The sequence below is a fragment of the Carassius gibelio genome, chromosome A6 (assembly GCF_023724105.1).
Source record: "Carassius gibelio isolate Cgi1373 ecotype wild population from Czech Republic chromosome A6, carGib1.2-hapl.c, whole genome shotgun sequence".
Classification (NCBI taxonomy): Eukaryota; Metazoa; Chordata; class Actinopteri; order Cypriniformes; family Cyprinidae; genus Carassius; species Carassius gibelio.
Window position 1 is genome coordinate 7,023,155 of NC_068376.1, and position 18,419 is coordinate 7,041,573.

General features: G+C 37.1%; 1 protein-coding gene across 1 annotated transcript in view; it reads right to left on the bottom strand.

The window, feature by feature from the left end:
* LOC128016181 (sodium channel protein type 2 subunit alpha-like) overlaps positions 1 to 11,591 on the bottom strand; it is a 41,142-nt gene extending 29,551 nt beyond the window's left edge. Inside the window, exons 1-8 of the mRNA XM_052600645.1 lie at positions 11,135 to 11,591; positions 7,104 to 7,426; positions 6,806 to 6,924; positions 6,029 to 6,118; positions 3,280 to 3,408; positions 2,961 to 3,052; positions 873 to 1,121; positions 445 to 508 (exon numbers count right to left, since the gene is read on the bottom strand). Of these exons, the coding sequence (XP_052456605.1) occupies positions 445 to 508; positions 873 to 1,121; positions 2,961 to 3,052; positions 3,280 to 3,408; positions 6,029 to 6,118; positions 6,806 to 6,924; positions 7,104 to 7,373 (1,013 nt within the window). The 5' untranslated portion in view covers positions 7,374 to 7,426; positions 11,135 to 11,591. The remainder of the gene's footprint in view (positions 1 to 444; positions 509 to 872; positions 1,122 to 2,960; positions 3,053 to 3,279; positions 3,409 to 6,028; positions 6,119 to 6,805; positions 6,925 to 7,103; positions 7,427 to 11,134) is intronic.
* Between the last annotated feature and the right edge of the window lie 6,828 nt (positions 11,592 to 18,419).

Sequence of the window (18,419 nt, forward strand, 5' to 3'; positions counted from 1 at the left end):
AACAGGAAGCATCGAAAAATCAGCAGCAAAATTCAAAGCTAGTCCACAGTTTACTAAATGTAGGCAAAGTTATTCTTGACTGTGTTGCAATATGGTATAGGGCATTGTTTTGATGCTTACATCTGAAAAAAAAAACATTATTTTGCTTTTATTATTTATTTATTTTGCCCCCCCCCCCCCACATGTCCATGTCGCCCATGGTTATAGTTACATTTACAGTACATACATTTAAGTTAAAATGCTAAAAGTAAGAGAAGTACACATTAGCTTAAAATCCAAAATGCTGAAAACGACAGCATTATATAAACTTAACCGATTAAAAATCGAGATGTTAGATTGTAAAGAAAACCTGCAGTATTTCAAGTGAAAAATCTATTTACATTCTAGATTCTAAAATGGTGTTTAAATTTCACTAGCATCTGTAATCTAAAAGAACATATTTACCCTGCATCGCTCGAATTTCCACATAGCAAAGGATCTCTGCGGCCTGGGAGGAAATAATAATTTCCTAAAAGTGGAAAGGCACAGGATAATGTCAAGAAACATCATAAAAATCTGAACATATACACACAAAGATGTACAGTACATGATACATTTCTAACAGTGAATCATGTTGCTTGAAGGAAGTGTATTTGCCTAAAATTGTCGAAAAAAGGCTAGCCTTTAAAGCACACTCAATGCAAGGCAACACACATCCACACACACATTCATAAGAGTGCTTTGAGTACTCGATGACTCATTTTTCTTGGGCCAGTGGAGCATTCCTCACATCCTCAAGGACATGTAGTGTCAACAAGCATCTCAATAACACACACACACACACACATACACACACACTCACACACAGAGAAGCACACACATTATTCACTTACTCTCATTACTACTGTATACAGTCCAGTTAAAGGTGTTGTTCTGCTCTAAACCGGCGCTATAGTTCAGTGTGGCGGTCAGGTTTTCAGTGACATTGACCTCCGGCATCTTCACACACTTCTGCCGCAGGTTTCCCATGAAGAGCTGCAGTCCGATCAGAGCAAACACACTCAGACAGAACACAGTCAGGATCATCACGTCTGACAGCTTCTTCACGGACTGGATCAGAGCGCCAACGATAGTCTTCAGCCCTGAGGAACACGCAACGGTGGTCACAAACACACCCGGTACACACAACAACTCAAACACAATGTGAGAATGCACAGTACAGCTACATAGATCTGGAAAGGCTCTTATAGTAACACTTTAGAACAAGGTCTAATACATTAACATTACATAGAATGATAGCTACAGTACATTACCTTTATTTATGTAGGTTAATATAAATTCATGTTTACTGATAAAGTTGTGCAAATTAACACTGTTTATCACAAACATGAATAACAATGAACAACAATGTATTCATAAATTACCATGAACCAAAATAACAATGTTAGTTCATAATGCCTAATGCACTAACTAATGTTAACAAGTTGCACCTTATTATTAAAGTGTTACCATTTCTGTCATACTGATGATTTTCTTTTTAATTGCACGAATAGTTCACCCAGAAACTCATTACTTATTCACCTTCATGTCATTCTAAACCTGTATGTTATTATTTTTTGTGTAAAACACAAAAAGGATCCTATTCTATAGGGTCACAGTTCATAGCAACCACAGCTGTCATGTTCCAACAAGACACCATGAAAGCACCATAATAGTGTCCTATACAAATGGTACACTATATGTCAAGCCTTCTGAGTTCAGATGACAGCTTTGTGTGATGACAATAAAGAACATTTAATTAGGTTTGGTATCATCTTGAGAATCTTCCATAGTGTATCTTTAAATTAAGAGTCAAATTCTGATCTACTCTTTACACAAATATAGCTTACAAAAACAGCATACAGGTTTAGTTTGGAATAAAATGTAGAATGGCTGAACTATTCTGGCAGTATACAACATTACCTTATAATTCTGACATAACAGTTTCTCTAATCCTTTTTTTTAAAAATGAGAATAACAAAAAAATCTAGAAACATTCTGTTGTATATAATTAGTAAAAATAAAGCAATCAGAAGCTTTTGGTGATTAAAATATGGTTTTACATATTAGTTTGCATGTTAGTTGAATAAATGTTTTTGACATCGCGTATAAACAACATTAAAGCATGCAATGTAAGACAGTGAGTGCAAGTGTTGCATGTGCATGTGTGCATGTGTGTATGTGTGTCTTACAAACACACACACACACACACAAACAGCACAGCATATAACGGGAGGGCCGACGATGCGCATGCACATAGAACTCAAACAGCAAATAGAGGAGAAGAGAAGAGTAGAGGGTCTCAAGTTCTCTATCTCAGGCTATAGGCTTCAGCAATGTCTCATGCAAAAAAACTAAACAAAAAAAAACAACAACACACAACTCAAAAATGCCCACTTGTCTATTTCCCAAGTCATGATGGGAGACCTTTCCCAAGGTCTGATGGTCTTTGGGAAATAACAGAGCAGAGCCCAGCAGAAGGTATATAAGGAAAACTATAGAATGTGTTTTTAAAAGCCTGGAATCTCGTTTTTTTACGCTCGAGCGGATTCCTGCTTTCTCTGACCGCTGGGAGCGACAGAATGAGAGAGAGAGGCCAACGGAGGAGGGGATGGAGTGAGCGAGAGCTCAAATGGAGAGAGAGGCAGCCTGTGAGCTAGCCCTCACCTGGAATCACTGATATAGTTTTGAGTGCTCGTAAAACTCTGAAGGTTCTCAGTGCTGAGACATTGCCCAGATCCACAAATTCTGTTACATATCTGTAGGGAGGGTGGAGGGGGAAGGGGTCACACGCACAAACACACGCACACATGTTAGGACAGGACAGGGTAGCAGAGGGAAACGTCACACAGAGACACACATCGGACTGACACCTGTGTTTACGTGCACACGCATGCGCACGTCTATACACACACGCACGCACACACACACACATCCCTTACCTGGGATGACTGAGATAGTTTTCAAAGCTCTGAGCACTCTGAAAGTGCGGAGAGCTGACACATTGCCTAGGTTTACAAACTCAGTTACATACCTGTAGAATCAAATAGAGAGTTACCACAAGCGCGCACACGCATTCACGCCAATACACTCGCTAAAACTCACAACATCAACCAACATGGATTCACTAGCTTTCCTTCATCAATGTGCACAAACTCTCATTAACAGCTCAGGAAAAACAGTGTACAGACTCATTTGTATGACTCTTATATTAGTACAAATCAATAAGCATGAGAAACATCTGTCTTCAGAGATACTTACGCCATCAGAATGACACTGAAATCCAGCCAGTTCCAGGGGTCTCGCAGGAAAGTGAACTTTCCCACGCAGAAGCCCCGGGCCAGGATCTTTATCAGGGACTCAAAGGTGTAGATCCCTGTGAACGTGTACCTGATTCACACAAACAAAACTTCACTAAGAACAATTAAGTTGTACGAAATTGAAACAATCAAATGTTAAATACCCTATGTAATCATGCTATTTCATTTACTGTGTTGACAAATTTCCTATTGGAAAAAAAAAATTGCAGGCACATAACACAAAAAGAGAAGACAGCATAGTGACCATATATAGTACGTTAAACTGCAAAAAACAAACAAACAAAGCTGGTGAAAATACTAGTGTTCAAATAACTTGACTTTATATATAAATGCAGTGGTGTTCTGAAATGTGGAGGCATTGCCTCCTCTCACGTGACTTTGCCCTGTTAATTCACAATTACCCAGCAAACTATCTGCATGTTTTAGGGGGTCTGTTAAAATTCAGTGGGCTCAGGGGAGGTGAGAGAAACTCCCGCTATAACTTTACCTGCTGGTCTCACTGTTGGATAGTTTTACTTTAGAAAAAGAAGTGATTTATACGCTTTTTTGTTATATTGTTATTTTTGTTATATTTTTTAATATTTGCATTGTTTTATTTTTGTTATTTTATTTTTGTTTTTATTCTTGTCTATTTGGAGGGAAGGCCATTGATATATACAAACCCGATTCCCAAAAAGTTGGGACAATGTACAAATTGTGAGTAAAAAAGGAATGGAATAATTTACAAATTTAATAAACAACATTTAATTAACAATAGAATTATAGATAACATATCAAATGTTAAAAGTGAGACATTTTGAAATGTCATGCCAAATATTGGCTCATTTTGGATTTCATGAGAATTACACATTCCAAAAAAGTTGGGAGAGGTAGCAATAAGAGGCCGGAAAAGTTAAATGTACATATAAGGAACAGCTGGAGGACCGATTTGAAACTTATTAGGTCAATTGGCAACATGATTGGTATAAAAAGAGCCTCTCAGAGTGGCAGTGTCTCTCAGAAGTCAAGATGGGCAGAGGATCACCAATTCCCCCAATGCTGTGGCGAAAAATAGTGGAGCAATATCAGAAAGGGGTTTCTCAGAGAAAAATTGCAAAGAGTTTGAAGTTATCATCATCTACAGTGCATAATATCATCCAAAGATTCAGAGAATCTGGAACAATCTCTGTGCGTAAGGGTCAAGGCCGGAAAACCATACTGGATGCCCGTGATCTTCGGGCCCTTAGACAGCACTGCATCACTTACAGGAATGCTACTGTAATGGAAATCACAACATAGGCTCAGGAATACTTCCAGAAAACATTTTTGGTGAACACAAGACATTTGCCATTGCCGACTAAAACTCTATAGGTCAAAAAAGAAGCTATATCTAAACATGATCCAGAAACGCAGGCGTTTTCTCTGGGACAAGGCTCATTTAAAATGGACTGTGGCAAAGTGGAAAACTATTCTGTGGTCAGACACATAAAAATTTAAATGTAAAATTAAATTAAAATCAAAAAATGTAATTAAATTTATGCATTTATGCACTTACAGTGCATTTAGTCTATCAATTGTTACCTATCATGTGTTTCCCAAGGAATCCCGCAATGCTCTACCAATTGAGCTAAAGGAACCCTAATTTGAAAATAAAATTTGAAGTTCTTTTTGGAAAATTGGGACTCCATGTCATCCGGACTAAAGAGGACAAGGACAACCCAAGTTGTTATCAGCACTCAGTTAAGAAGCCTGCATCTATGAAGGTATGGGGTTGCATGAGTGCGTGTGGCATGGGCAGCTTACACATCTGTAAATGCATCATCAATGCTGAAAGGTATATCCTATATAAGTTCTAGAACAACATATGCTCCCATACAGACGTCGTCTCTTTCAGGGAAGACCTTGCATTTTCCAACATGACAATGCCAGACCACATGCTTCATCAATTACAACATCATGGCTGCATAGAAGGAGGATCCGGGTACTGAAATGGCCAGCCTGCAGTCCAGATCTTTCACCCATAGAAAACATTTGGCACATCATAAAGAGGAAGATGCGACAAAGAAGACCTAAGACAGCTGAGCAACTAGAAGCCTGTATTAAATAAGAATGGGACAACATTCCTATTCCTAAACTTGAGCAACTTGTCTCCTCAGTCCCCAGACGTTTGCAGACTGTTATTAAAAAGAAGAGGGGATGCCAAACAGTGATAAACATGGCCTTGTCCCAACTTTTTTGAGATTTGTTGATGCCATGAAATTTAAAATCAACTAATTTTTCCTTTAAAATTATACTTCCTCTCACTTTAACATTTGATATGTCGTCTATGTTGTATTCTGAATAAAATACTGAAATTTGAAACTTCCACATCATTGCTTTCTACTTTTATTCACAATTTGTACAGTGTCCCAATTTTTCTGGAATCAGGTTTGTGTGTGTGTATATCTATATCTATATCTATATCTATATATATATACATGATTAAAATATATATATATATATATATATATATATATATATATATATATATATATATTATTATTTTTTTTTTTTTAATCATGTCCATAAAAGTTTTTACTTCATCAGTATGTTTATTTCACCGTCGTAGAAGAGAAATACTGATCATTTTGATTCAACAGGGTTATAACTTGTTTTAACTTAGGCTAAACTGTAAAATCCCTATGCACAACTGTGTTAATGGTGTGACTTACTCCACATTCTTGGCCCACTCCGGGGGATTGTTGAGGGTCATGAAGGCGCAATTGGTCAAGATTGTGCACATGATCACAAGACTGAACATTGTGAACAGCCGTCAAGGAATATACACAAATAAACACACACAAATGTTGTATGTATACACACCCAACTACCACTAATCTAAGGTGAAACCTCTGACAGCACACCTAGGGGAACTGCCTTGATATTATCAATGCTAATGAGGAAGAAATATTTATCGGATTTGCCAAATGTTTGCCAGGTTTGAAGCTTCAAATTTGAAGGATAATGAAAGTTATTTTTTAGGCACTTGTTAGCAAACAAATAAACTTACAACAGAAGCAGAACTGTAATTTACTTTCAAGTTTAAAAGTCTGGAGTCAACCAAACCAGATATTAAGTATCACAACTGTTTTTAACATCGATAATAATAAGAAATATTTCTTGAGCACCAAATCAGCAAATTAGCATAATTTCTGAAAGTTCATGTGATATTAATTAATAAAATGTATTAATACTAATATTTTGCTGTATTTTTGATCACATAAATGCAGCCTAAAGAGACATCTTTCATCAACATCAAAAAACTTTTGAATGTTATACAGTATGTATTTTGGTCAGATTGTCAGATGTTGGTTCCTGTCTAAGTCTTGTAATAAAATAAGATGAATGTGGACCGGAATGTATGTTGCAAGTAAAAATTCTGGCTATACAAGACAAATCTATACCTTGTTTAGATACTTATATACATACATTCAGCTGATAAAGGATATGAATGCACCAGGACCTTGATGGAGATTCTCCTCAATGGATTGAAGGGGCTCAAAATATACAAAGCTGGCGTAGCATTAAAGCGGAATATAGTCTTCCCACGATTCAATACTATAAAGGTCTGAAGCAGAGAAAGCTGGATTGCGGTTAAAGTGGACACAATCTGCAACAATCTCTTTTCAAAACTGTTTCACAAGGCGATACATAACTACAGAGAGTGATACATGTTATAACTACAGATTAACAACAGTCTAAACACAAATAAGAAGCTTCCATTTTAAAAAATCTTCTCATACATACATTTTGGTTGCTGTAGTAGGTGTCCAGGTCTTCCAGTGGGACGGACACAAATTCGGGTGGAATGTCTCCGTAGATGAAGGGCAGGGATTTTCCCGCCTCCAAGTCTCTGTTGGGCTTGGGCCCGTTTTCATCATCATCATCAGGCCGTCTCTCACCTTTGGGCCGTTGGGCAGCCTCCTCTGCGATGCGGCGCTCGATAGCAGCGAGAGACTCAGGCAAGAAGCGCCGGAAGCTGTCAGGTCCGGGTGGAACGAGCAGCTGAGCAGCCATATTGACATCCTGCTCTGGTAGCTGCACCAGCTAATCTCCGGTCACTCTGGGAGCTGAAGGAAAGAAAAAACACTTTCAACACATGGTGGCTGCAAGAGGACACTGATCATTACAGTGAAAGTGAGAGTCAATCTGTGTCAGTTTACAGAATGATCAGCATCACACGGGAGAAGATTTCATACAGTAACTATTACCAATTAAGAGGCTGTTAACATTCATGCAGTGCCATTAGATTCAGCTTGTGAGTGTGTTTACAGAACCGGATGGTTTTACCAGCTCTGTATCTTACAGTCGAGCAGCAATGCCTGCGGGTCACCAGGCATAAATAGCCAGTCTGGCGTGCTGCCTTGTGCTTTGGACAAAACAGTGAGCGCTAAACTGGGCGTGTACTCAGAGCAAATCAGTTACATTCCCAGGGGCTCCAAGACCCCTACAAATCCCCCATCTCCTTCAAGATTCACTCAAAGAATAAAGACATGTAAGAAATGAGGAGTGAAAGAAGACGGGGAGAAAGCATGACGGAGGGAAAGAGATGACTGTAAATATTAAAAATACTCAGTATTTTTATTTTTTTATTTTAATGAAATATATTTTATTCAGCAAGAATGACAGCAATAACTATTAGATCATTACCAAAATAATCTATTCAAATAAATGTTGTTAAAAAATGTATCCATTTCTATAAAAATATTGAGAAGCACAACTGATTTTGTGACTGATACTAATGTTATACATTAGGTTTCTTTTGACCATAAAATCTGCATCTTAGAATGAAATCTGAAGGATCATGTGACACTGAAGACTGCTAAAAATTAAGCTTTGCCATAGGAATGAATTGCATTTTAAATTATATTAAAGTTATTTTAAATGTAAATAATATTTAACAATATCACTGTTTTTATTTTCAAAAACAAATCTTACTATCCCCAAGCTTCTGAACGATAGTCTATTTTATTGCATGGCAATTTGTACTTGATTCTTTTTGGTCAAACAAAGATTTCCTCAATCAAACTGTATAACTGACTAATTTCTTACATTGCTGTGTCTTTTCTCACATTACTATTTCAAGGCAAATCAATATTTTATGTCCATTTATTTATTTGCTGTGTAACATACACGCTGTGTCACAGAACTTGCACTGGAATCCAAAACCGAGTTTTGATAGATGATTACATTCATGATTACATACATAAGTGGCACCTGAGCATGCATCTGGTTTTATAAAATGGATTTTGAAATTCAATCGTCCCCATCCCCCCAAAACATGTAGATTTTTGCACCTTTAAACAAAACAATCTAGCAATTTGAATTAGTGGATTCAAGACAATTAATGGAGACTTGATTCTTCTTAATATTTTCTGAACCATTTGATGCTATGATTTCAACCCATTCTTCCTTTTTTTAAGGTAATACTTTTTAAAAGTTCAAATAAAGATGACATGAATCAGAATTGATCAATATACTGTATAGTTGACAGCTGTGAAGAAAAAACCTTTATAAAACCAGTAATTGTTTTAGTTTCTAGAATTTTTTAGAACCAGGATTTCTTTTTACACAAACCACAGCTGACACTGCTCCAAACCACCCACGATGCAAAACCTGAGTCCTCATCCAACTGGAAAGCCATAGTAGTAGTTGCAATAAAAATTTCACCAAGCAAACTGAAAAATCATTAGTCTTTAAAACATGTCCACTTATAATGAAGATGAAAAAGTGTGAACCTGTGACCAAATTAAATCTGCTATTTACTCTTTCCTTTGTCACAAATAACTACCACACTGAAAAGCAGAGGTGAAAAAACTTTTAAACTTTTAAAAAAGTAGACAAATCTGTGTAAAAATTGCATGCTCAGAGTATGAATCATTCCTCATTTAAATCAATACTTAAGATATACTGATATAATAATTTGAAACATATTTTAAACCCGCAATTCATCCAAAAACCTGCTTTAAAATGTACTTACTCTCAGGCCATCCGAAGATGTAGTTTGTTTCTACATTTGAAAAGATTTGGAGAAGTTTAGAATTACATGACTAGCTTACCAATGGATCTCTGCATTGAATGGATTCCGTCCAAACAGCTGATAAAAACTCTACAGTAATCCACAGGTAATCATCATGAGTCCAGTCCAGTAATTAACATTTTATAAAGTGAACTCTATTCTGAAGATGAAATAAAATAATCTACATCTTGGATGGCTGGAGGGTGAGTAATTTATTTTTTTTACCAGACTTTTTTGGCTGAACTACAGAATTCCTTTAAGACACTGTTTCTCTGTGCAATTAACAAGTTTGCTTTCCTTTTTTTAATTATTTTTATGCAGAGCTCCTGCTAACAACATATTCTAGACAAAATCTTCCTGGGTGCCCTGGTCTGCTCTGGGCTAGATTTCAGTGTGCAACTGTGACTAATATTCGGCAAGCAACTGTTTGCGTGTGGGTCTGTGAGTGAGCACTATGAGCTGTTTCTCTCTCCCTACCATCACCCAGCCAGTTCAGCCTGTTCCCTCTGAGGACAGAGGTAAAAACAACTCCCTCACCCATACATTCACTCATCCAATGATCCACTTATTCAACCCCCCTCCAAAAATGAGCCAATCCTCTGGGGTGCCATTACTCTCAGCCCTTCCCTAATGCACACCAGTCTCCAGGGTCAAACCAAACCTCAGAGAGGAGGTGGGGGACATTGACAAAATTTAAATATACAGTAGGTACTCCTGGGTAAAATCAAGGGTGATACTACTCACCATTTTGATGAGTTGTGAAAAAAACAGATACCATAAGCTCCTCTGGTACCATAATAATGCTTGAAAAGTTCAGGTTTAAATGTCATTACCAAAAGAAAAAAAATATATACATGTGTATCATTAAGACTTGATCAAAATTTCAAAACTAGCATAGACCATCCATGTAAAACATGCCACCTTATTGTATACTGCATTCTACTTCATGTAACCAGGACATTGAAAGATCTTGACAGTATGTCACTGAGAAGGTGGATTAAAATTTCCCAGTCCAACTCTAGGCATCCAAAATGTGTCAGAATTTACCATCAAACCTTTCCTTCAAATGTCAGACAGTCATACATACATATTCAGACACCTTATGTGTTTAAAAAAAACTGTATTATTTCTGACAGATGTGGAGGACGTGACCCTTCACACTCACACATCATACTTGACATTTCCTAACGAGGCTGTTATTGCATAGGCCCCATTACAGCTTTCTAATCAAGATTTTACACATTTTTCTCAACTATACGTTAAAATCGTTCTGCTTCGTCGCAACAGCTGCTCTCCATGGTGCTGAAACACAGGTACGCGCTTCCGCCTGGGCTCAGCTCAATTCATTCATGTTTAACATGACCAAGTCAGTGAATAAAATAATACCACATTTGCTCCCAATTATAAAGGCCATAAACATAAATACTGGAATTCGTAATTCATAAATGAGTTTTCAGTCACTACAGGTTGTTCCTTAGGAATACACGTATTGATTTATATTACTATTTAAAATAACAACATTTCCGAAGAGTGCAAAATGTTAAAAACTGCCCAAGACAACGTTCAAAATGGACTGATGTTGATTTTGGCGTTTTCTTATAAGTAGCCTATATACTGTTTTAACAAGTCAAACATTTGAGAACCTCGTAAGATCCACGTTCAACAAATACAGGGACTCAATCGACGGTGATTTTTATCACGATTGTTATTTTTGGCATTGAGTGGCGACATAAGCTCAAGGTGAGCTTGAGGGCCCTACCTTTAAAGATGAGGATTCATCTCGAGCGCAGGGGCGAAGCAGCTGTCGCCATGTTGACGTCTCCGTTTATTTCCATTCCGCAGGCTCGAGGTCCACCCAAACCACAACGAACTCCGAGCATGACACCATTTACACGGCCATTTCTAGCACTTTATATCCCAAAATAAATTAAAAAACACCATCCGGGGATACAACAGCTCAACCTTTTCACCCCAGACGACACCGACTGAAGAACCGAGATTGATGTAATTCCACGAAACGAGAAACACACCCAAAGGGTTAAACGGTGTCTAGGCGACAGAGAAAAACGTCTCTGGGCGTCACTTTTTTCACTGACCAAAAATGTCCCCCCCGTAAACGAGTTTTAGAGGCATAACGGTTCGCATTAACACCGCAAATTGGCACGTATTGGTGTCTTCTGATTGTGTTTTCACCCCCTTCTCGTGGACAGCCAGTATGCGACGGTGGGTGGGTGTGGAAATGTTAGGAAAGGAGGGGGTTGCGTTTGCTCCTATTTTCAATGACAATCATTATCAATATAATTAATGTGCTATGTGGATATCCGAACGTCTTGTGAAAATCTCAAAACAAGTGGTGCTGATCTATTAGTCTTAAAACAATTAGACTGCAGTCCTTCTTTCAAACAGCATCTCTCTAATTTTGATTGATCAGCCAAATTTAGCACCACCACCACCATCATCATCCCCATAGGCAACCAGCGGACAGAAACCCAAACATCTGTCCAGTTTTCTACATTCACAAATCCTCTTTAAAATCCCTGAAACGGCTAAATGCGATCCAAATCCCGTTTAAACTCCTTATAAGTGCCTGGATGATTCGAATTACTGTGTAAGCATATGCCTCAACCTTCATTGATCTTTACATGGATGCGATTAATTATTTTATTTTACGTTAACTGATCATAATTCCACTCTGTTGAGCAGTCAGAGGATGACCTTTAAATGAATGCATCATCATATTCTTCATTTGCCTGAAGGACATCCTTCAGGCAAATCAAATCATCCCTTCGACAAACAAATGGCTGTTTTGAAACAAACATATGTATCAATTTATGACAGTTTTACAACAACATTTTCACGATCTTGGCGGTCTTAATTGCATATAAGGCAATATATATATATATATATATATATATATATATATATATATATATATATATATATATATATATATATATATAAAATTTTCTTGTGGCAGGCCTTTTTAGACGTTTCTGGATTTATATTTTGCTTACCATAGCAATGCCTGTCAGGCTCGGACCTGGATGATGTTGATTTCCAATAACTTCGTTTTACCGTTAGTTCCGTATATTTTGTTTTTCTCCCACTAAAGCGCGGTTGTTGTCAAGCAGATTGAGAGGCCGCGGCGATGTTTTTATCCACTGAAAGGCGCTCTCAGCTGTCGTTAGTCTCCCCAAATATCACGGATGATAGTCGCTTCCGGTTATCGGTGACTTGGGTGGTGGGAGTGACGCGTGCGCGAGCCTCACGACTCGACTCCGGAGTCAACGCGCAGCTTTAGCCAGAATCCGCACGTGAGGCCCGGGCGACCACTGTAACGAAAACACGCGGTTGCAGAGAAGAAATATCTATGTGAAGCTCTTCTTTCTTTCTTTCTTTTTCTTTCTTTCTTTCTTTCTTTCTTTCTTTCTTAATTGGTTACGTCATATCCATTTCACATGTAGTGTTTTTTTGCATCAACGGTTAATTCACATTTTTATTGAGAAATGTTTTTATCTAATTAGAGGATCTAACTTCTCTTACCATGATTATTTTATGTAAAAGAAATTCAAAAAGTTGTAGAATATTAAGTTTTTGCTCCAAAATAAAACGTGATTTAAAGGTTAGAAATGTACAGCATTTCTGCATATTAGCTAGGGGAGAGTGGGGTCGAAAGTAACGTGGGACGAAAGAACAAAGCAATTTACACCTCCACCTATGAATTTGCAGTGTTTCCAGATGTTTTAATGCACATTTTCAATTTATGCATAAAAACAACTGGATGGAAACATGTAACAGGCCTACTGTTACATTATGTTTAGAGTTTTTTGTTTATTATGCTAATGTGATTAAATTTTAATATTGTGCATTCTGTAGAATAAAAAAGTTTTATAAAAATACATTGAAATTGACAATTAAAAAAATACAGTCCGGCTTTAAGACATTGAAACTTAAATTTAAAATGAAAATATGAAAATGTAATTTAATCATTTTTTGCAAAGATAAATGACTAAATATGTTTGCAGTTACATATTAACAAGTTCACAATGAGGTATTCTTAAGAAAAATAACAGTAACAGAAAAAAATCTAGCTTATATTGTTGTGTTACTTTTGACCCACCTGTGTGTTACTTTCGTCCCAACCGATGGGGTCGAAAGTAACAATGTGCAACTTATGTTCAAAGTGAAACTATACTGGCCTTTCTACATTTCTACAAAATACCACATGGTATTGATAGACCACACTTCTGAGTTACTGGCCACAGCAGACATATATCTCTGTCTACAACATTATCTTTTAAAATTATGTTTTTCTGAAAATGGTACTTTCGCCCCTGCTCTCCCCTACCTTTGGCATTATTGTTGTTCCAGGAATTATTTTATGTTTCACATTTGTTTTACTATTTACACTTAAAAGGGTAAGCTATAATAGGGCATTTATATTGCGAGGTGGTGCATATTGTCCCAAAATATCAAGGTGTGCCGAGTGGAAATGCTTTTTGTAGACTTTAACAGCTAAATTGACCTTCTATATCTAAAGTTGTATCGAATGTATGTTACTGTTTCAGACTTTATTTTATAAGTACACACTAAGAATAGTAATAAAGAGGATAACTGGCAATGGTAAACTATAGAATAAATTACCCTAAATATAGTACTATAAAACAATCTACCACATTTGTATGGACCACATAAAGGAAAATCTATTTATGTTCTCTATGGGGACAAAAACAAAAATCACATACGATTAAAAGAGATTAAAATGATTTGGGTTTCTTTGCCTATCCAGGAGTGCATTTTACTTAGCAACATCTAGGACTGTATAAGTCCAGAAAATGCTATTGTGTTGTATAGTATAGGGATTGAGGCCGTTCGTTTCTCAGATCTCTAAATTAACCAGACACAGTCAAAATGAATAATCTTTATCCATGCCTGAAAGAGGTTGCTGGCGTACACAGCACCTGAGGCGCGGGAGAGGCGCGCGGCTCCAGACAATGCGCGCGCGCCCTCTGCTGGCAACAAGGAGAGATGATGGGGCTTCTTAAGACACCTTCCCCATCACATGGAGCTGCTTCATTATTTGCTCTGAAACTTAGCGCTTTCTCTTCGGTTATTAATTACACGTTTAGTATGGGTGAATGCACTGTAAATTTGTATGGTCTCAGTCTTAAAAATATACACTCAGACAGGATCAGTGATTTACTGTTGTGTGCCAGCGCGTCGCGCCTCCGCAGGGCTCGTGGTGATGCATGACGCATCGAGCTGGTTTTGACATTCACTGAGCTTCCCTCATTAAGCGCTCTCGCCCGCGGGTTGTCATCGAGGCATAGGGCATACTGAAGGATCACCAGTCCGTCGAGCGGACAGAATACGGGTACATTCTCTCAATGGAGCAGCTGGCTATGACATCCTGCCGAACGGATGAATAACCCGATAAATACTACGTTCAGTAAAAGGGTCCTGGTTTCCTCAGCTAGTGTCGCCTGGACAAACGATGTACGCATATAGAAACAGACATTTAGATGATCGTTAAACGTTTAAAAGTGTATTCAAAGGGGTCATATGATGCTTTTTAAAATATCTTTATTTTGTGTATTTGGTGGAACAGAATATGTTGACATGTTTTAATGTAAATATATATATATATATATATATATATATATATATATATATATATATATATATATATATATATTTTTTTTTTTTTTTTTTTTTTTTTTAAATACAGACTTTTCTATAAAGTCCCTTGCTGTGTTCGAAATGGCATACTTGCTTACTGCTTACTGCAGTACACAGTGTATACTGCCTACTATTTTTTGTGTGAAACAGTATACAGTATACAGTAAACCACAAATGTTTAAGAGTAGCTTACTAAAGTAAGGTGCCCGTGCGAGAACATGGTTCACTTAGTTTTGTGGCGGCCACAAGATATTAACTCGTGAGAACCTCATATTATGTCGTGGCCACTAGATCATTTTGTCGAGGTAATGACATCCTTATGTCCGTTCGTTTCTCAGAAATCTAAATTAACCAGACAAAGTCAAAATGAATCATCTTTATCCATGCCTGAAAGAGCTTGCGACACCTTCACTATCACATCTATCACATGGAGCTGACTTCATTATTTGCAGGATTGGTCGTATAATGTATCCGTCCTATAATATGAAGCTTTGTTTGTTAAAAAAAAACATATTTAAAAAAAAAAATGATATGAAAATTTTTATTTTGTCAGCTTTGCCCGTGATATTAGTCATAGCCCAGTTCAGCAGGGACATGCGTTTATCACATGGATTAAATAAGACATGAAGTGTCTAAAATAAATGTGCACAGTTCAGCTGAATGAAGTTTACTTTGACTGTATACTTTGCACAATTTTAACAAACTGTACACTGAAACAAACTAACCAGAACATTAATAGCTGATAGAGCTCATGGTATATCTGTCAATCAGATGCGCTCTCAGCCACTGATCTATGGTGATGTGCTCTTTGATAATTATAATTGGCTGATAGAAATGTTGTGGATACAGGTATTTTAGATGTTAATAAGATCAAGACCCTCAAGGATGTCATGATCTATTCTGTCATGCAGCACTCAAAATTGTGGACAAGCCAGTTCCACTGTAAAATAACCTCTGAATTATTTTTATTTTTAAATATAAAATTGAAAATAATATTTTATCTCACAACTCTTGTAATTATGGCTTTTGGTGAAATGTGCTTCTGAAACGGAAGGCTACATCCTGAAATTCAAATGATCAGTACTGACTCGTTTTTGTTTATTTTCCTGAATTTAAATCTGTGCAGCCTTTGTAGGATGTAGCATTCCGTTTGAGAGACTCTCATAGATAAGCTTTGTTGAACTGAAAAATACTCTGAATGAGGAGTCGATTCCTCTTGATGGAATAGATTCAAAACTTTGGAATCGACTCTCAATTCCCAACACCTTTTTGGAATCAATTCCCAGCCCTATAAGCTTGTATCCACAAGAAAAACATGTCGCCTATCATCTACATCTACAAAACTACATCTCGTGGCCACGACATAATATGATGTTCCCGCGGATTATTATTTCGTGGCCACAACAAAACTAAGTGAACCAACCATGTCCTCTCACATTCACCGTACAAAATACATGTAACGGCAAACAAAACTCATGGCCACGAGAAACAGATGTCATTCCGTCAACATAAGAAGTGGTGGCCACGAGAAAAATATGTTGTTCCCTCAACATAACATCTCGAAGCCACGACATAAGGATGTCGTTACCTCGATAAAATGATCTAGTGGCCACGAGATAATATGACGTTCCCACGAGTTGTGGCCACAACATATTATCACCTTCACGCAAGTTATGTTGTGGCCACAACAAAACTAAGTGAACCGAACATGTCTTCTCAACAAGCACTGTACTAAAGTGTTGTCACATGACAAAACATTAACTCAGCACAGTAATAGCACATAATAGGAGTTGACATGCTGAATAGAGCTTCTGTACTCATTTCAGTGTACTTGAGTTATATTTAGCAGATTCTGGTAATCTGGGTATTTGCTGCATACAGAAAATGTGCACACTGTGCACAGCGTACATAATGGATACTGCAGAAATAGTAAGAGTAGTATGATAATATGGCATTTCGAACACAGCACCTTTTTCTGACAAGCGCAGTCTGCTCTGATTGGCCAACTGACCCATTGCATTGTGATTGGCCGAACACCACAAATACTAGTCGGAAATGTAGCGCCCCTTTGCATAATCGCAAACTTCATCTAAAATCGACTTCAAAACAAATGTTGGTTAATAATGTCCTTAGTTTTACCAAGAGGAACAGAGTGGTGTGACAGACACAGTGATGAAGCTCTTATGTGTTTGCAGTAGGCTTCACAAGCCACAGACGGTTGAAACAGCTGACTACAGTGTGTGACCCTGGCTTTCTCTTTCTCTCTCTCTCTCTCTCTCTCTCTCTCACATACACACACACACACACACACACACACACACATGAGCGAGCACGCACACACACACGACCAGCAAAACTTGCATTTGAACATTCAATAGCAAATACTTAAATTAATAACAAAACATACTTACAGTAGCTGATTCAGAAGCACCAGATTGTGGTAGCAAAGTCAGAATTACCTCCTCTACAAGGCTCATGAAACGGTCTTCCATAAAATGCGTTGCTATTCTGTTGTAAGTAATATTAAAGAATATTTATATTTATTATATATATTTATTTGTAAGTCCAAATAAAGTGCTTTTGCTTTGCCTAGATACACACAACATCTCCCTGACATGACTGCTTCAACACTAAGTGCGTTTACTGAAACCACGCCTTCTTTCTTTGCATGAAGATTTAGGTGGCTTTATGCAAATATTGTCACATAGTGATGTAGACATGTGGGGGCATGTTTGAATAAGCTGTTTTAGGGGGGCATGGTAGTCTTAACTTTTATAAAGAAGATCTCTTTGGGTTTGAGACTTGAGTCTTTGCAACTTTGCAGATCTTCTTTATGCACCGAGAGCTTTTAACACTCCAAAGAGAAAGAAAAAAATTAAATCACATCACATGACCCCTTTAAAACTAATGTAAAATTGGTGTGAGGATGTATCTTCCATGATGTGTGCACTTTTGGCCCTGTTTACTTTTTGAAAATGGGATGTGTGTCAAATCTGTGACAAAAATGAAATTAAAAAAATGACATTTTCGACATAATGTCATAAATTTACAACTATAGCGTAATTATAAATTACCTGTAATTAAATATTGTATATTGTCCACCTTTATTATTATGGTGGCTATCAGTTTATTTTAAGATAATGTTATAATAAGATTAAAAGAAAGACAAGATAAAAAATATAAGATAAAAAAAAAACAGAATTTGGTAGTTCAGATGGATTATATTTGCATTATATAGATTAATTAAATTATATTATGGTTATAAGGTTTGAAATATACAGGCATTCCATAATACTGATAACATTTTTACAGTGAATATCTGTAAATCACAGCTGGCCTTTTTTTTTTTTTTTTTTTTTACTGTA